Genomic DNA, 21946 nt, shown 5'->3' with positions numbered 1-21946 from the left:
AATAAAATATGTATTTTTTTTTATTTTTTACCGATCGATATTATATTATAATTTTAAATGGATACTTAAACGAATACACACACTATTATTATCGTGTTCCAAGTTTGAAATATAATTCATTTTGAAATATTTTATAGATTTTTATATAGTTTTGAACTTGATCCATTTTAAATTAATTGATTTTTTTAAATGGTTTGGTATTGGACATCATAACGAAAATACTGATAACTAGTAGAATTAAATTTTAATATTATTTTATATGCACTAAATTTTTTTTTGTGTTCTTATAAATAATTTCTTCTGATAGTATATATTTGTTCATTTATTACATAGATAAAATAATTCATATAATTTTTGTACTGATAAATTTTCTAAGAATGAAATTTTTTTAGCAATTACTAACTATTTTATATGTATTTGCAAATGTTAGTTTTAGGCATTTGTTCTTTTTTTTTTTTTTTTTTAGAGTTTTTACTATTTTATTGTTATTGTCATTTTGTTTGTATTATTTTATATGTCTAGACACAAAGAATGCGTATACGGTACGATTGTTTTTATATTGATGGTGGCATTTTTTTTTTTTGTTTTAGTATCAACGATTTCGTGAAATTATATTATTGCCCTACACGTTAAATCATGACGTATAGTTTCAGTGTTTCGAAGCCAATACGCCGTTTCAATTATTCAAAACTCAATTTCGAAAATGCATTAATAATAGTGGCGAATAATGTTTTCCAGTAGCGACTACATCGAAATTATTAGACAGCTGGCACTGGGGGTTTCTATTTCCTGCTACCCATCTACCCATATTAGCTCAATTAATAGACAAGCTACCCGCAAAATGTCTAAACAATCGATATTATATGGTCGTAATAACACTAACGCATAACACGCGCAGGTACCTACATATTATATAATACCTACAATATTGTATTGAACGTATCAATATTATTATTTCCTATTGTCGGCGAGGTGCAATAGAAAATACGATAAACGCATCACAATATTTTTTTATCTGCGTTTGATATACACACCGAAACCTGTACGCTCGGAACTGTGCAGTATAATACGTGTAGGTGACTATACCATAACATCGTGTGTGTTTCTTCGCGGTTTGTAAAGTTGGCCAAAGTATATTCGTCTCGAGATGTAGCACGTTAAAATAGCAAACAAGAGAAAGTAAACGTCAACACATAATGTAAAGTTAGGCGAACATTTCTACCGGTTTGAAACTTGAACGTAATTTAAAACTGACATGTTCTCTTGGATATGCATAAAACCGTTAAAATAATAATATATTATCACAACTGTTTTAGGAAATTATTATACATATTATAGTATAATATGTTTGTTTAATTATTCTGTCGACAATTAGTTTTCGTGCGCCGACTTCATTCTTATGTTTTAATTTAAAAATAAATCACTGCAATAACTATAGTTTATATATTTAATCGGAAGTTTATACATAAAATCGGTATTCCTTTTTAAAAATACATTCGTCAAATCGTATTAAACAACGTTCGAAGTTTACGAAAAATAATAATTCGATGTCTTAAATTAATATTATATCCCGTAACGGAGACTCTGCAAAGACTGTTTTATAAATTCTAAAACAGCTTATGGTTTTCATCGTAAGTAAGTTTTTTTGTATACACTTTATAAACAATTATTGGCTTCCGTCTAACCGCAGTCATTCCCTTGTCGAAGCAGAATGTCATTCAAAATAAAGTTCAAGGCTAGACATTATAATTGCGATTCCATTATAATATTAATATAATATAAATCAATAGGAAATACCCGTACTAATGATGATTGTACTAAAAAAAAAAAATGTTTGACATTTACGAAAAAAAAAATAACACAATGAAGTGAATAAATATTATATTGCTTACGAGTATAACGGAGATTTTGGAGTCTGTTTTAGGAATTCTTATAGACCCACGATATTATGGGTTAACGTTTTAATAATAATTACAAATTATTTATTGTTTTAAAATGTATATGAATTTTTTTTTAAATTTTATAAAACCCGTACATTTTTTTACACCAATTTTTGTACGTGATGTATTTTTATTTCATACTTAGTCATACTATTTTCAATAAAATCTTTTTTTCTACATCTTATCATATTTTTTAAATTCGATTAAATTACCATTTAAAAAATTTTCGAAATCAAATTTTTATCCATCAATATTAATACAATAGAATTGTTTATTTTTATCACTAAAAAACTGAAATTAATTCCAAACAATAAATTGTAAGGTGGTGTTTATATAGATAAGTTATCGATAATTGAGGTTATCTACGAGTTTTTACAATAAATATAGAAATATAACAACAATATTATTGTTGCAGACGCAACTATAGGAACAATCACTGGAAAACTGTGGATGGAACCGGACGTGTTGTGCTAAAACTATAAATGAAATTTGGTTGTCATGACGTATATTTTCGTTTTTAGGAATGCAATTCGTAGTACGCAGCCGTTTGCAGTCCTCCAAATATAGAAAATATTTTGGTTAATTTCGATTCAACTTACAAAAATTAAAGACATATTATGAAAATTATTTCAGAAAAGTAGCACGTACTTCATTCACATTTACTTCAAATTAAAAAAAAAGATGTGTTCCGAAACTCAACTATAAGAATAAAACGAACAAATAGGTAATAATTATTGAGGAAAGTGATTTTAAAATATTATATTACCATTATTATCTATTTTTATTAGTTTTATGTAAATGTAATATAGGTAACATTAAATAAATATAACTACATTAAACAAAAATATTTGAGTATTTATAGGCCTTCAAAAGAACAACACTATCGCAACTATGTCATTAATGAACACCGAGATATTTATTCATAAATCCCCGAGAAAGATAAAACAAATTATTATTTAATTAGCAATGACTGTATTATTTTTTTTTTTTTTAATATATTGATAAAATTAAACCATTTGGATACGTATAACAAAAAATAATGTATTTAAATATATTTTATTCGAATTTTTATATTTTTATATAAAATTTAATTTTAATTATATGATACGATTTCATTTTTTATACTCATAATTATTATGTTTTAATATTTTTAGGAGAGAGATTTTCGAATTTCTAATACATTGTATAAATGTATATAGCAGTGTGATACTAAAACGCTTACTCGATACTCGTATAAGGTACAGGATAGTATAATAAAAAATAAATTAAAAACTATATTACATTTAAATTACAAGCACGTATTTGACGTATGTAAAATCATTTTGTCATATCATCGCATTTTTTTGATAAACAGTAAATATACATTTCTTATTCAAAAAATAGAATGTAAAATTAATAATGGAAAAATACGAAATATTAATCCACAGATACATATGACAATTTTAATATTATAGTAAGTCGGAAGAAACCATAGATTTTCGCACTTCGGCAAGGTATAATAATTGTGGTTGGCTCTGATATTCAAAACCGATGCCAATAAATCGTCGAAATTCGGGAAATACGATCCTTAGCGAAGCGCTTATTGAAAATAATTTATAATTGTTTTTCGATAATCGACGCATATGGTTTGAGACGTATAGTTAAGAAAATGCAATAAAATGTGTCCTCTTGAAACGTTTCCTCGGTGGTCTAATGTATGAAGTAGCTACATAAACATTTTCAATACACTTTTGATACGAAAAAAAAAGAGTTCACCAAAAAATATAACAAAAATAATCGTTGTGAACTGGTGAAAAAATATCGTTCGTGTCACTCGAAATCAAAACATCTAAGATTATCAGTCTGTGTCCAATCTGTGCCAGCCATTAACAGATGAGGTACACAGTGAAAAGTCATCAATATTTCCACGAAAATGTCAAGGGCAAGAAAACGCAGAAGTAAAACTTACTATTAGATCAGTCACAGACATAATAATTTATTTACTCAACAATATTAATCACTATGATAACTGCAGATGAAGTATATTATATTATACAAAGAAATGCGTATAGGTAAATAATGGTAATATTAATATCTGACTGTTTATTTTTATTTATAAATGACTATAGTTATTAATTTATTTTTTTTTTTTTACTTGGTAAAAGCCTTAAGCTACATATTAATTTTTTAGCGTAGGTTAATTTTATATTAAAAAAAAGGGATATATTTAGCCAACATTTCTACCACAATAATTAATTGTATACAATAATAACGAGAATAATGTGGCATCGTCTTAATAGTTCACATAAAAGAAAACCCATAAAAACAAAAAAATTGATTATTTTTCTTATTGGATATCATGTATAGTACATAATATATACTGTATTGTACCCTTTTGTACAAATGTATTTTTGATTTTAGATTTTTTTCCGCTTGATGGTATCGTGTTAATTTGTTTCCAAGTCACTAACTTTATTACGGTTGATAAAATATATAATTTAAATAACGAATTGCGTATCAATACTATATAATATATTATATTAGAGAAGATTATTGTTATTATTATTTTATTTTTTTTATTTATCGGAATTTAATATTTATAGATTACTTGTTTAATATATTATTGCCAAACTAATACAATTTTCGATGATGTCGAATTTTATAAGATGGTTTTGATTTTCTCTATTATTGTCTGGGCAATAAATTGACGGTTGACATTTGGGCTACAGTAAATGTTATCCAAACTCAACGTTTGACGTTACAAATTATGTTTAACTAATATATTTAAAAATAACGATCACGAACGCAATCAAATAGGTTTATTGTTCTTATATTTCGTTACCGAACCCATTTTAATAAATAAACTAAAGTGATCTTTGGGGGAGGAGAAACTTTAAAATTAATTAGTGCGTTTGGTAAGTCTTTATATTTTATGTATTGTATTAACATACATAATAAATATAATATTCTCTCAAAGGAATAATTTGGAAGATTTCCATACAAATTTGAAAAATGAGTCTTAAAAAAATATAATCATTTTTTAATAAACAATTAAAATAAACTAAAAATTATAAAAAACTATCCAAGGAATAATGGTAGGTAATGAATTAATACTAATTAAATAATAATAAATTACTATAATTTAAATTTTAAAGTCTATAGTGGATACAACTCGCTTATTCTATATTTTATAGTTAGTAGTATATAGTTAGGTTTGCATTCCTAACCCTTTTTTGAAATACCAAAAACAGACAAAAGCCATTTTTTTCAGTTATTATTTTTGGTTTTATTGACAGTTGTGTACTCGTATTTATTGATAGATGTATTTTTTATTTAAATATAACTACATTATTTTGTATATTTTGTTTAAATATTTAAAATGTAAGATGTATAATATCAATAAATTTATTGACAAATCGGAATTTAAAATATGGTACATGTTGTTAGTTTTAATTTAATAGATGCTATAAATTGTTTTAATTTTAAAAATTAGTTTTTTTTTGTTTATTTTTTTAAATTGTAATATTTTTTGGTTTAAAATTTAGATTATGTTTAGTGAAACTAAATATTTATTTTTTAATTTTCTGAAAACTGGGTATTTTGGACACATATTATTTTAAAATCCTTAATTTTTCGATATTATTGATATTTTCTGGTGCTGTGGAAAAAAAATAGTTGTTATTTACGAAATTTTCCGGAACTGCTGTTCTCTAGTAACAATATTAACTGCGATCCTTGGTTTTTTTCAACCTAACCTTTGTAACATTGTATTTTCATGTTTTGTTTTTTGAAGTGAAGTTTTTTTTTAATTTTTTTTTTTTTTGTAATTCAATGTATTAACAGAAAACAATTTGTGTTTTTAGTGTTTTGCTAAAACGATAAATAATTGTTCCCAATATGTCAAATGCTTACATTTTTTTTCAACTTCAAATGGTATAATTAACTATTATATCAGGACGGTTACATAGAAAGTACATTACGTGACTGTAAGCCATTTTTTAACGCTTTACAGTGAAATCAAAACGAAAACATATCAACGAACAACAACTACTATTATAGGACATAATATACGATATTGTTTTTCCATGTTATTTCTATTCAGATGACGTTTCGCTGATTATTTTTAACGAAATTTTATGAATACACTTTATGTATTAAAGTTCGTATTCAAAATAACTTGAATGTAGTCCCGTGTTTATATCCTTGTTAGTTCTTTGTAAAATATGTGATTACGAACATATACAGAAAATGCATTTACATATTATTATTATGTAGACGAGAATCACTTTATTATAAAACGTAAAATATAAAAACATCTTTGACGGCGTATACTATAGCGGGTTTTTGTTACGTCAAAGGATACTGTAGCGAGCCCGTATAAGTAACCGCGTATGGAGCTTTGCAGTAGCTTGCGGTGAAATAAATAAGTCGTAAGACTCTATATCTATATCAGACCGTGTAACAATGCATGTATGACACACGCCTTCTTTTTAAAGGGATTAATATAGGCAATGTTAATGATCTGTAGAGAAAAATTAAAATTTTAAGCCTTTAATAAATTTAAAATATAATATTAAAAGTACTCCAAAAGTAGTGGTCCATGTCAGTTTTTAGGTTAAACGACGTTTATCGTCGTGTAATTACGAGAATTTATCTTAAAATGGTTATACATGAATAACCACAATTTATTACTGTAAGTAGTAGTAGTAGTAGTAGTAGTCAAACCAAATATACGATCTATAATATCTATTCATATCGCTTCATTGTTTCATATTATATTCTTTTTCTTAACTCATAAATTATCTTAGTATGTTATTTAAAAAAAAAAATGTTATTTTAACCTATTAGTTATAAATCTATATTAATATGTTAAATATTGCAATTATTATGTTATATTTACACTGTTTTTTCTGTACTACATTGTTATATTTAAATTGTAATTGATATTATATTCCGTAAATAAAGATTAAAATTAAAATAAATATATATCTACGATATAGATGATAATTGATAAACTTTGTGGTGTATTCGACTTTTATATACATATAAAACAAATAATTTAATAACTTAACATATAAGGCAGATAAATTCGATATCTGTTTATTGTTTTATATTACATATTTTAGATTTGTAAAAAATATCCCCCTTTTTTATGCTTTATCCGTCATTTTTTTCTTTTTTTTTTTAATTGTTTCGTTTCATACAGTTAATTTATTAATGTTTATATTCTAGATCATTATAACAATCATGAAATACAATCTATATTCTATATTTAATGGAAGTATTTGGATGTCCAGCATGTCGTTTGTAATTCTTAAATTCTCGTAAAATAAAAGTATTTTTGTGTTGTTATACTCCAGCCACTGCAATTATTTAGTAAATCACATTAAATCGATTTTTATCTCTTAACCGGATGCTATTCAGACAGACGAAACAATCACTGCTTTAAACATGGCACTATTATAAATTATAAGAAATGTTTTTAACAAAAATAGTTTTGATTGATTCGAAACAAAATTATTGTCTTGAAATTATTATAAAATAACCAATATTTTGTTTATATTGGAATAAGTGTTTTTAAAAATGTATTAATTGATCCTCTAGTATTTTGTAATTTATTAAAAAATTTAAAAAAAACCTTAACTTTAAAAATTTATGAAAACTCTTTTTATCCAACAAAAAATTACAAATTATGTCGTTTATGGATAAATATTATTCTATTGCATTTTCTATGATAATTTAGTAATTTTAGTACTAACTATCACAGCTTCTACAGATTATTTATTTACGCAAACCTTATTTTTATACAACAAACTATGGATATGCAACGCACTCTTAATAAATCGCGTTATCGTTAATCGATTTGTCGGAGTTTAAGAAAAAATAAGTCAGGGATGCGTTTCGGGCACTCAAGAATGAAGACAATAATAATTATTTATCTATATGAAAATTTAAATTCTTGATTGATTTCGTGCGTGATAGTGGTTTAGAAATATATTTTTTTAAGCTTTCCACCGTAATAATCTAGAGGGGTAGATGGATTTGAAGTCTTTTTATCGGAGCTTCCGTTTTAAAACCAAAACTATTGTAGGTCCTGGTCACGTGTGGAAAGGTCAATTATTACACTTCACTTGATCGTCATTCTGTAATTATATTGATTATTATTGATACCATGTGTAAGATATAATTTTTATACGTGATAATAGGTTCTGAAAAATTAATAAAACGGTCGTCAACGTTGCAAATAGGTTTCGTTAAAGTAAAACTTTTTAGAACACTTTAAAGTTTTTTTTAGTTTTATCACTATAATAATAAAATTACGTTCAATGATATATAATAATATAACCTTCATAATATAATTTTTCACCTCATTTATTTCATGGTAGGTATAATCTCAATTTCACTTTAGCGCTAAATAATATAATCACTGGTCACAAAAGTCTCCATCAAAAGAAAAATTAAATTATTACCTATTCAGCCCGCAAACAGGATAAAAAGTACCACTTTATCGTCGTACAAGTAATTTTATACTATAATACTATTTTATTATAATTTTAATATACATCTCATTATTGTGCATTTTTTTTTTTTGTATTTTACCTATAGAAAATTAGACTAAACGATATTTTTATTATATTTCTGTACTTTGTTTATACATTTATATTATTGTGGGGAAAGGACATGATTGCTTTTAAATAATATCCACTGAGTACTTTAACGAAAGTCAATGCATATTAATAGACTGAACTCGTAATAACAAGACTTGTCAAAGATTTAATCCAAAAAAGTCGATTTGTGATGTTAAAACAATGTGTTTGCAAACGGTATGTAACGAAGATAAGAACAAGATAATGATAATTTATTTAGATTTTTGATAAAATGAAAATACTTAATATAAATACTGCAAAGACAATCACATATAAATCTAACTATAGGAATTTAGTGAATAATAATTGCATACATTTGAGTCATCGTGTTGAATTGTTTAAACTACCAAATCCAAATTCGATCTTACCTCAAATAAATTTAAACACTTTTCATAATCATTATTTATGGTACACTTGTTTTATTTTATTGTTTTATTTAATTTTAGTAATTCAATACCTTAAACAAGACGAGCTTGTAATTTGTAGTTGACTTATGATTATTTTCAAGTTTAATGTATTATTATTATTTTTATTATTAAGATGAAAGTGTAAAGAATCTGCTGTATTAAGCCTATCCAGGATACTACGGAATCATCATCTTATTAATATTCAACGTCTATAAAAGCACTCTGGCTGATAGTCGATAACGAGTTGCCAATACCTGCAGTCACCGTATCTAGTTAAGCTCTGTTTAAATACAATATATTATTTAAAGTTACAATTTATTCGTAAAACAAAAAAATAATAAATACGAATAAAACAATTTAATTCGTATGTATCCACCACTAAAATAAGTGAACAAATTAAAAGGAAAAATTAATTTGAGTTAGATGGTCATCGTTACAAAAGTCAAGTTACAAGTATTAGTAGTTAACAAATAATATTTTTTAAATATAAATTTGTATTTAATATCGAGAAAATACAGGACAGGTTAGGCAATTACCTAGTTATTTGTGTATTTAAACTTATTGAATCAAGATATATTTAGTGGTTTGTTTACATTAAAAGCATCGTAATAAGAGCTTATTTATTTATCGACATCAATTTTTGCTCACCACTTAGTATTTTTGTTATAATTTTCTAAACTCAACAGCTGAAAGTGAATTTATTGACGTACTAAATACAAATAAACAATTTTTTTACTGTCGATTAAATTATTTTTAATAGAGCGATTTACGTAAAAAAATACAACCTACACGTAAACAATTGATTGATTGTCAAATGACAAAAGATAAAAGCTCATCATAGAGTTACATGGATACATTGGTATATGCATAAATATATATATATATATATATATATATATATACACTTACATATATAAGAATTCTACATAATAATATATACTACTGTACATTAGATCAAATCAAATGTTGATTTAGTTTATTTTAATGCGTAGAGGCTATATATGCTTATGCATATACATGTTGGAATAAAATGCTCACGGAGCATTCGAGTTCAAAGGGCGAATTCGTTCGTGTAGTAGGTAGTCAACTTTTTGATTGTACCTACTGCAGTAAAGAAATTTATACACAAACTTGATTTATTTGTTTTTATAAGCTTGTTTTTTTTTATTCCAATCAAACAAATTGTTCGATCTCGAAAAAAGAGTTGTCAGCGCCTAGCACTATACAGTGATGCATAATGTATGCATTTTGTCCGTAGTATTTTATTTAAATAAAATAAAATCATCGAAAGAATTATTTTCGAACGTCTCGAGAATTTTGAGACAAGCTATATAATACGTCTGTTCGCCTATATGTACGCGCGTATAAAAAACAATATTTAAAATGATGATGTGCGAACAGTAGTTTACTCGCGCAACAGTAAAATATTATTAGGTACTCAAAGAAAAAAAAAACACGATTTGAAGTTAAAGTCAAAACTCAAAGGCTTACAGTGCGATTTCATGTAATATCATACTAACCTACTGCAACTACCGACCGATCAGCCGTTATTGGTTTGTGTAAACATATACATAAAATAATAATCACGTATTTTTTTTCTATCTTTTAATGCACTGTAATATACATTCTAAATACAAATAATATATTGTATATCATTAGTCATTACTTTTCGAATGACAACTTTGGAAATTTTATTTTATACCTATTTTTTCTTTTCAATTACGAGTATTACATTAATTTTTGTTTAAGTCAGTTAACTCAATAAGTTAAGTTTACTTAAAAAATATTTATATTCCCATTGCGTATTAAAATAAGTGACACTAATCACTTAGATAATACTTTAATATACCAAGTAATCTAAAATGTCAAAAAATGTATTTTCTTGAAATATTTTATCTTTATGAAAAATAAAAACATATTTAATTTTTAAATTTAAAATTATTACGGTAACTATAGTAAACACCACTTATTACAATGAAAACTGTGATATAGGACGTATTGTATATACAAATATAATTTATAATATTACATGTTTAATAAAGGGATCATAATTAAGTTAATCTTTATATATGGTAATAAAAAATTATATAATAATAATAATAATAATATAATCACTCTTTATTTAAAAAAACTTTATCATAAAATGTAAAAGATATTATTGTTTTTTTAATCGATAAAGTTGAATTTGTCATAAATAATTATATCATAATATAGTGAAAACTGTCTAAAGTGGACCCACAATAAAACAGAAATCTGTCCAATAAGGAATTTTTCTTTAGTCCCTGCATGTTTATATAGTTATATACATACTACGTTTAATCTCAATAAAACTGAATCTTCCTAATACGGAAATTTCACTACGCATATTAGTTAGGTTACACACATATTTTAACTGTATAATATAATGTATATTGTATCAGCAATATTCAGCATATGAATTTTTACCGTAGCTATGAAACAGTTATACACCGATGATCGTACACTAAACAATTTACTTGTACAAAGTAATGTACATTCAAATATCAAAATACTAAAATATACGTGTCTATCGTTGAATGAATAGTATAAAATATTATCGATGTGTACAAAAAAGGACATTCGGTAAAACAAATTATAAATCCTATAATATTTAAGCGTAGAACAACTAGATACTGTTTAGAATTTTAAAATAATAATTAAAAAATAAATTTGTGTTTTTATTCATTTATGAAATTATTAATTTAATATGAATTTGTATTGTTTGTTGGGTAAATTAAAAAAGCAATTTATATAATATTTATATATAAACGATACATTGATACCTATATTAATTATTGTATTGAAATGAGTGACTAATGTTTTCCCTAAGTATATTATTAGTTATTAATATAATTATTTTTTTTTAAATTGTCATTCATCAAATTAATAAAAATATCAAACGATTGAATCGAGTTAATGAGTTTGAATTGATTTAAGTTTTCATCGATTATTGTAATAGACTGTGTACTTACGATAAAAATATATCCGATAAAATGTCATATAGGTGCTTCAATAGGTATTTTTATGATTATTATTTAGCAATACTATCAATTGCATCTTTAAAATTAATCAAAACTCCCTAATTTAATGATCACCATAAAAAAATTACTATATTATCAACAAGTATATTTAGAAATTATAGTTTTGAATGCAGCGTAAAAAGGAAGAGGGTAGGGGGAGGGTTAAAATTAAAGTGTGTTGTTCGATACATTGTTTGGAGGGCACAAAGCGACAAAAATCGAATGTTTTTGTTAGGAAAATACATTTAAGCAAAATAGTTGGGTAATATGCTGAAATTTTTACTTCTTAAGTAAAACAGAGTTCAATACGCCACTGCAAACACAATGTTATGTATATTATTTGGAAGCAATAGCTTTTTGCCGAACCGGCGACACAAGAAATTCGCAATATCCGTATGCTGAGCACGATTCGGGTTCCCTACAGTGCTCGATTTTGTCGGATAAAATCAACATAGTACAATTTAAGTAGGTATCCGCAATCCCCTCCATTGACTATATTGTGTTACCTATTTTTGTTGCTACCATTGTTGTTGATGTCGTTATTATCGAAAGACTTACCGCGATTATGCGCAGGATCAACGTGTTTTGCTGGTAGTCGTATTCGAGTCCAAAATTTATTTGGCCCACTTTCTCGGATGGCACGGCCGGCGGCTCTTTGTTCAACTCGATCAGAGATTGGCAGCGATCATGCTGAAATCACAAAACCATTATTATCAATTTTAATGCTATTCAGTCAAATCGTTAAAGATTAAATTACTATTATATTATAATAACAATAATGATTTTCCAAGCACAAATGCCGTCTCCCGTCCCCCTTTAACCATTATAGTTATGCATTTGTTCAAATTATTAATTTTTTTCTTCACCAAATAATTATTGCATATTATTACCTATAAATTGTTTTATTTTACCATATCCATTTTTTTCTATTATAAATTATGACTATTATTAGTTATCTACCGAATCTTTACACATTTAATCTAAATTAAAATTCAAAAGAATAGTTTCTCAACTGTTCAACTAAGTAACACTGGCATATACAATAGTATACTACTATAGTTAGGTTACAGATTATGGTTTTGTACACACATTTTAAAGTAATAAGAAATATTAAGTCAATAGTACGATAATATTTATTAAACTTGAACAATTTTTACAAATTTTATAATTTTATAATTTTAATAAATTATTATTATTCCAATAACTATATTGTGCAAAGAACCTATCATAATCCCCATAGTGCCATCTTCTAATCCTATTAATATTTTAATCATTAACTGTTGTCATAACGACAATAGTATAACTCCTTAGTTATTGAATATTCATAACTTGGAAATTAGAAACTTCTTCTTCAAATTTCGATTTACATATGATAAAAAAAATCAACTCGCGGTAAAAAAAAAACGGTTATTTTTCTTAAATTAAATAAAAGATCTAATATAAAAATAAAATCCAATATTTATAATATATTGATCCATTATTAGAGAGAAATTTAAGTAAAAAATACTTGGTAAATAACCCTACATATATACAAGCAGAGAGTATTGTATTTTATTCGTTGTATATAAAACTAGAGAAATTTATTTTATAATAGATATAGCGAATAGTGATGGGAAAGAAGATTAATATATTTATTATTTATGATATAAATTTGTTCATTAGTCCATTTTTCAGTGAATTAAAAATATTATTACATTATATGTCCAGGTTTAAATAAAATGACGTGGAATTTTAGAAGTTAAAATAAAATATTGTACAATTTATTTTTTCAAAATTAAATGTTTTAATCAAAATTTAAAAAATATATTATTGTTAAAATACTTATCTTAAGGCAAAATATTCAAATTTTTTTATATTTTTACTTTTATTATGACCTATTTTTGCAACACTTTATAATTATTATAATTTTTAAATGTTTATTTTTTATACTCCATGTGTATTGGCACCGCAAAAAGTACTTATTTTTGAACAAACAAACTGAAATGAGTAATGACTTTGAAATTTCAAGCGTTCAACATAATTTTTAGGATTATGAATTTGAGTACTTGTATGCAATATACAGGGGAACCTCGATAACTCGTATCGGTTGGGGGGCGAAAATAAAATTCGACTTATAGAGATTCAAGTTATCGAGGTTCTACTATATTAAACTATGTATATATAAACAGTATACTTTATAATAAACGGTTATCATATTAAATAATTAAATTATAACGTTTTTAAAGTATCTAATAAAATACCTATCACTTGCTTACTCATCTCATCAATAATTTAGAACTGTGCTTCATGAGAAAATTTTTTAAGATGATAAGTAAAAATGTTTCTGGTTTAAGGCTATAAAACACGTTAAGAGCCGGTTGGTTGAGAACGTTCGAATAGTATATATATTTGTTAAATTTCAGACAATTTCTGCTCGCTCTTAGCGATTAAAAAAAATGTTTTAACTTGTCAAAACTATTAGACGGTCGCTGAGAATAATTGTGGTGATTATTTTAAATATATAATGAATACAATTAAAAGTTTCTCTGACGTGCAATTATCATCATGATGAGTAGTTTATATATACATATATTATATATATATATATATATAATATATACATATATTATATATATATATATGCCGTAGGCATATAGTGAAATCAGGCATTTTACTATATACCTAATCATATAGTTAAAGAATTTAATTTTTATGCAATTTCACTATTATAATATTCTAAACTATTTCAAGTCAGGCAAATAATAATGCCACTTGCACATCAATCAAAATAGCATTAAAAGAGTGTCCGTCTTATGAAAAAAATAACTTAGATGTACATACATGTACGCAATTTTAAATTTTAAATCATATAAAAAATAAATTATAATTGTATTTTTTTGTATTAAGATTCAAGTAATATTTAATATTATAATATAGATAGAATACTTGGAAAATATAATTTTTAAAAACACCGGGTCAGTCTCTGTTCAGTTAGAGTCGACTTTTCCTCATCATTGAGTAAGCCACTGTAACGGTAGTCAAAATGCATAACATTTTAAAATAATGATAAATTATTATATTTGAAAAATGATTGTGAATGGATTTGGTATGTCAGCTAATTTTTCAAAGGATATTTTATCATGTAAATAGTGTGAAAATTAAAATATGTCCACAATTATATATAAAATTAGTATAATATAAAAAAAGGTAATACATTAGGAACAATGCACTTATTTTTTATTCGAGTCCACGTGTTAATTAGGTACATATATCCAACATATTTCCCCGTCCCAATTGACCCTCAATGAATGGGTGATTGTAATGAATATCCATTCTTTGTTTTAATTTAAACAATAAAAAATATATAGAGAAAATAATCGACTATTACACTTTGTCAATATTACAATAATAAAAAATGCGAATATGCGAAAAAACAACTTTTACGATCGGAAATTCAACAAGACCTAAATGGAAGCCACATTAGTAATATAATATAGGCCAGCTGACCGGTGGAAAAGTAATTCCCAGCACTTCCAATTTCTACCGACGAATATCGTTGTACATTAGTCATGAATTCTTTTATGGCATACCGTATGTGTACGACCAACGCTGTCCACCAAATTCAATATTAATAATACGAGTCGTCCAATGATTAGTGCCATCAAACATAAAATAAAGAGCCTACGGAGTGGTTTTGAATCGTGATTCAAGCAATTTATTTATTATTATTATTATATATTCTAAATTTCAATGTTGTCAAACTCATACGAGTTAGATAAATTAATATATTATAAATAATAAATAAAAAAAGTATTTATTAAATACTCATAACTATTATATTATATTAAATAATTTTAATGTATTAATAAATATTAAAATACAAAATAAGTAACGCAATATCACTGAGTTCTGTTTTGTTGGGTTGCAAACATTAATTATAGTTTACACATAGGAAACAATTTATTTTTGACTGCGATGTATTATTTAAAACAATTTATTTTTCAATTTTTAATACTATAGATATTTATGAGAGACGTTTTATACTCGTATAACTTTTTATGATGGTAAATATTTGGAAAACATTATTATTTTCAAAGTTAAAATGTTTTATGAAAACAATTAATATTATAATGTTTCATTTATGATAAAATGATTACAATTCAATATAATGATAAATAAAAATATATAATAAATAATATATAGTGTTTTAACGTGGTCAGAAACTTATTAAATTTAAGACATCTCGGAAAATTTTTGAGAAGTACAATATTATAAATATATTAATGGTGCAAATATTTCCAATGTATAAATAGTCTAATATCAATCTAAATTGAAATGTGTAAGTAAATACCTATCATTATATTATGTTATATATTCATTTTATATTTAGGTACCTAATAGTAAAAAGTTTTTAAATTAGGTACAACAAAATAATTAATTAATCGTTCAAAATACCTAACAATAATATAGTTGTAATCTAACCTTTTAAATATCGATTCACGGATCTAGTGATACACAGGTACATAGTGAAAATATCATAATATTATTATGTTTTTTATACTCACGTTGTCTTCCTCGGCTTTGACATTCATCAGTGACTTTGTCACGTTCCATCCTCCCTGCGCCACAGCCGCTATGTCCTTGTGCAGCAAGTGCTCAGTGGCACTGGCTGCGGACGAAGATCCGCCGTGGTGGTAATGGCTGCTCGCAGACGCCGACACATCATCAGCGCTGGCAGCGTGCCCGGGCTTCGAGGACGATCCGCCGCCGAAGTTTGGCGAACTGTAAAACGAAAACAATGTTGATCAGATGCCGATCGAAGCGATTTTGTACATGGGTCATACATAAAAAAATATTTTGTGACTGTATAGTGTATAAATACATAAGTAATATAATAATATTATTCTATTAAGAAATATAACAGAAATTATAATATTATTACTGTTATAGTTATATAAGCATTATATTATTTGTATTTAAAACCATATTTAGTATTATGAATGTATACAAGTATACAACTATTAAAATAGTTTATAAATATGGTGCATTATATTTTAATTAACTGAAAAAAACTAAGTTATTTAAACAGCAATTTAAGCTAGTTAAGTTCATAAGTTAATATAAAAAAAAAAAATTGAAAATTAAATAATATTTAATGACCACCTTTTCGATAGTGCATAACACGCGTAGTAATTCTACTGCGGCTGACTTTTGTTTTATTTTAAAATGTTTTTGAAAAACGGCATGAACGGTAACAAGAGTTAGTATTATACAAAAGATACAACCACGAAGACATAATTCATACAAGAATTATCCTCTGGTAAGTATGGGTAAAATAAAAAGACTTAAAGCGGATCGATTGAGCGATTTCGATGTAAGAAATTACGATTTGGTACGTGATTTATCGCTGTATTATGATTCGTAAATTTGTCGACGCGCTTTTTACTTGATAGACGACATAAAAGTTTTTTTTTACACATTTTCTATCGACAAAAGTGTTCTACAATATATTATTATACACTATACCGTTAGTTTGGGATAAACAATTCAACAGCGATAGGAAGTAGGTGTGGGGAAACATTATTGAATTATTATGCTTATTTCAAACAGTGGAAACTCCCTAAGATTGAGGAGAGTGGAGCAGAGAAAAAATGTTTATCAAATGGTTTTAGATTTATATAATTTTTAACTTAATATATTTTAAACATTCGTAATACGAAAATAAAAAACGAAGGTCTTACCAAAAAAAAAAAATAAATATAATATATACGGAATAAATTCAAAATTATTTTGATCTCTATATGATCCATTATGTTATATTTCAATTATATTCGTTTGAAAAAATAATAATTTCGACTTAGATTGAATCAATTAATGATTATTCTAAACTCTAAATTTACTAAAATATAATGTAATAGAATATATAAGGTGCCAATGAATATTATAATTGTGGCGAAGTTCGTTTATTAGACGAGTGGTTAGCAATTGCAGTATAATATAATATGATTAGCGTTCTAGGATTAATTTAAGCATACATTTTATTAATTAATTACTAAAAAAAGAAGACCATAAATATATATTTTTACTGGCCGACTAACAATTGGGCGTATAGACGGTTGATCGCATACCATCACAGAACTATTAAAACGGTTATAAATAAATTTATGATAATAATATTATAATAATAATGTTGCACATAATTAACCACTACTATTGTTTTTCTTTACATTTCTTTTGACCAATTAAATTACACTATAAAATGTTATTATATTGTGAATCACGAGTAAACCATGATTATTGAATTGAAATCATAGCATTCGAGAAAAATTTGGAGCAATAAAATATCAAATTCATAAAAATCTATCTTGTAGAGTGTAGACAATGAATAAAGTTTTTGAAATTTTAAAAAACTTTAAAAGCCATATCTATGGTCACGTTTGATTAATATTTTTTTTTTTTGATTTGTTTTTGGTTTATCTCAAAATACACTTCTATTGTGCTAAACACATAACGCTGATACAGCAAAAACTAATTAAACGGGTATTATCTACAAAGATCGTTTGTCATCTGTCGCAAGTTTGGTCATCTTAGGGTCGACGTCTGTCCGTCCCCTTGTTCTTGACAAAATACTCAATGGGACACCTGCCAATTTCAGCGGTTCTTATAACAAATAGGTTTTGGGTACCCAACAAAAACTATGACAGATCAAATAAAAAAATAAAAATAAAAGCGAAATGAAATAAAAATAAATATCTTTATTTTTTTTTTTTATATTTTTGCGAAATACATCACCGGCCGAGTTTCATGATGGATTTTTAGAATTGTCACGATACACGTATACAATAATAATATACTGCCATGCTAAGCGAAAAAAAATCATCGTAACTCCTCAAGGAGTGTTGGGAAATCAACGATATAAGTTTAGACGTATATAAAAAAAAAAACCTTGTTCGCAAAATCTAATCAACAAAGTATTTCAAAATTCAATGCTTTCCAAATAATTTTATTCCGTGTAGAATCGAAAGGATATTCTGACCAAAATAATCGGAAACTTACAGATTTTCGATTGGTTGGATAAAATGAAACATTAACATTAATATATAATTTGCGTTAATAAATGAAAAACAAAACTTATAATTCAAGCCGATTATCATAGTTTAAAAATAAAATAGCTATTAACGATTAATTTATTATAATTTAAAATAGATTTTTTTTTCTTTTTAATTTCTAAAATGTCAAGACCAAATTTAGAGGAAGAAAAAAGTAGAAATTTAATGAACTGGATGGGTTTTCTAGTCTCTAGTGAGTGAACAATTTTGATTCGTTCCAGAAACGTTATCGCTTTTATAGAAGTTAAACGATACAGCGGAGGACAAAATACGAGTTGGTATACACACAAACTACAAAATGACCACCGTTGGCATTTTCTTCGACATAATTATCCCGGTTACGCCGACACATCGTATCCGCCGTGTATAATGTATATATATATAGACATGACATCGATGGGATAATGTCGTTGTAATATTATTATTATTATTTCGAATTATCGCGTGTTTTGGTATATCACGATGTTAGAGTTTGAAACATAATATTATTAATCTCTTTAGACACCGTCTAATGCGCGCAGTACTATTTAATTTTATGAATTCGCCGGGTGTGATTTTAACGGTGTCAACGCGCGCATTTCAGATATTAATGTATTTAATATGGTTAGGTAACCCAAATGATTGATGTGCTATAATCTATTAGTACAGTTAGTAGGTATGTTCATTATGTGCGCGTAAAACTAGTCATGTGTAAGACTATTCGTAGCGTTTCGTACGATATACTGAATAACTGATATAAAAAGTGTTCAATCAATTGCACTGCGTTTTATGTACATTATATATATATATATATATTATGCGCGCTGCGATATTAATTGATATAACGAGAACACAACGTCATAATGATAATATTACAGAATAACAAAAACCCGGATGTAGCATATTACCGGAACGTCTAATAGACACAACTACGTAGGTTCACCGCACAAATAGAATTCAATTCGATCGCGTGTTTTTAATGACAAATTGGCTGATGCGTTTGATTTGATTCCCGGATGATACCTGTTCACATGAATCGACACCAATGAGTCGATTCTGAGTAAATTAAGAGGTATTCGTGTCAAGTTGATTTTCTTTTTGTCGTATATCAGTGGAAAACGAGGGAAAAGAAGTATTTTTAAGCGAAATTACGAACAATTGAAATCAAATAATATCATCTCATTGGCGGAAAACGATTTTTGAAATAATTAACGTGTTTCAATTTGTACATTTCCCTCAACAGTCCCCTAATTATAGTATCTAACTTAGATACTCTAAGTGATCGTGAATTAATTTTTAATATAAATATTTTAAACTACAGCTTAAATTACAACAATATTTTTAAAATTTTTAGCATTTTACTTCAAATAGTTTTAATATTTCACGTTATTGTACTTTAAAAAGTTATTTGATTTTTCCATTCAACATTATTATTTTTTAAACGTAATTTAATTTTTTCATTTTACGAGTAAGTTCAACGTTATAAAAACAAAACTGTAAACATCAAAGAAATTGAACATAAAAATGTAAAAACGAGAACTAGTTGGATTACAGATATTATAAACAAATAAATATCTTTAATATTTATTAAAAAAAAACAACAATAACATACTTTTGAAAAAATAAACTATTGTTAACACAGGTTAAGTTTTTAAATTGTTCGTACCTTTAAGATTTGAAAATAAAAATGAATAAAATTAAAATTTTACATTAATATGATGAAAAGTTCTTAATAGCGTTAAAATAACGCAACAATGATATGTTTAAAAACGTTACTCCTAAATGGCTATATATTATATATATTTACTGTATTTTTATTAATCTTAAAATTAATTAATTAATTAATAATGATACATTTTATTTAATACGTGTTAATCTGATTAAAAAATTTTCTGCCATAACGAAATAAAAAAACATTTAAAACACCAGTTTTGAACACTGTTGTGAATTTGTTGGTTTAAAAACCGAACGTTTATTGTTGTAATAAGACGTATTAATGAATGATAGATATCCTACGTATTTCATCGATTTTTATTATTAATCAAAAAATTAAGAGAAAAATTCATATCTCAAAATTGATAGGATGTCATTTATTAATTTCTTCTTTTGCTGGGCATGATATAAGTAGAGGTTTGTTTGAAATTCCATTCGTTAGATAAAATATATTATATAATAACATTCAGCATAATAAAATAGGTAACGTTATCAAATGTGTGTTCGCTTCAAACCGTTCGTATTTACAAAACACATTTGTAGTGTTTTACACAATACCCATTTCACGTATGCTAATAAATCGATCTGCTTGGAGTATATATATATATATATATTCGTTCAGTGTTATAAACTATAATAGTCTGTTTATTTTCGTGCATCACTTAAATATTGGCATTAAGCGTATGTACTTTTCGTGTTGTTTAAAGTGTATTTAATTGCATTCAATTACCTACACGTCATAATGCACTTAATGCACTTAAATATTAAACAATATAATATGAGTAATATAGCAAATTCGGCGTAGTTATATAAATCGTTGTCTTATTATAACACTTCAATAAAACGTAAGTAGATATTCAATATAATATCGATAAACTTTTCAAAGTATGTGTGTTTAAATAATTGCATATTATAATTCTCACATTTGCATTTCACATTTTTTTCACATTCGCATAATTATATAATGTATAAAAATGTTATGATTCAAATTTATATGGAAACTTAACATTCTATATTTCATTATTAAGAATATTTAAATTGTCTGTTGCGATATACAAAAAATATAATGTGATCTATAATTTCTGTGGTTGACTATAGGTTACATTTTCCTGATTTTATTATAATATATTATTTTGTTTCTGTTATGTTTATCGA

At 25.7% G+C, this 21946-nt stretch overlaps 1 protein-coding gene across 3 annotated transcripts in view; it reads right to left on the bottom strand.

Annotated features, from left to right (window-relative positions):
* The window catches only part of LOC132923876 (synaptotagmin-7), a 188486-nt gene that overhangs the window by 47727 nt on the left and 118813 nt on the right, over window positions 1-21946 (bottom strand). For all 3 annotated transcript variants that reach the window (XM_060987860.1, XM_060987859.1, XM_060987861.1), the window contains exons 3-4: window positions 16556-16772; window positions 12570-12701 (exon numbers count right to left, since the gene is read on the bottom strand). In XM_060987860.1, the coding sequence (XP_060843843.1) occupies window positions 12570-12701; window positions 16556-16772 (349 nt within the window). The remainder of the gene's footprint in view (window positions 1-12569; window positions 12702-16555; window positions 16773-21946) is intronic.

The sequence above is a fragment of the Rhopalosiphum padi genome, chromosome 3, assembly GCF_020882245.1.
Source record: "Rhopalosiphum padi isolate XX-2018 chromosome 3, ASM2088224v1, whole genome shotgun sequence".
Classification (NCBI taxonomy): domain Eukaryota; kingdom Metazoa; phylum Arthropoda; class Insecta; order Hemiptera; family Aphididae; genus Rhopalosiphum; species Rhopalosiphum padi.
The sequence above is the reverse complement of the archived record's forward strand: the minus strand, read 5'-3'. Positions and strand labels throughout refer to the sequence as shown.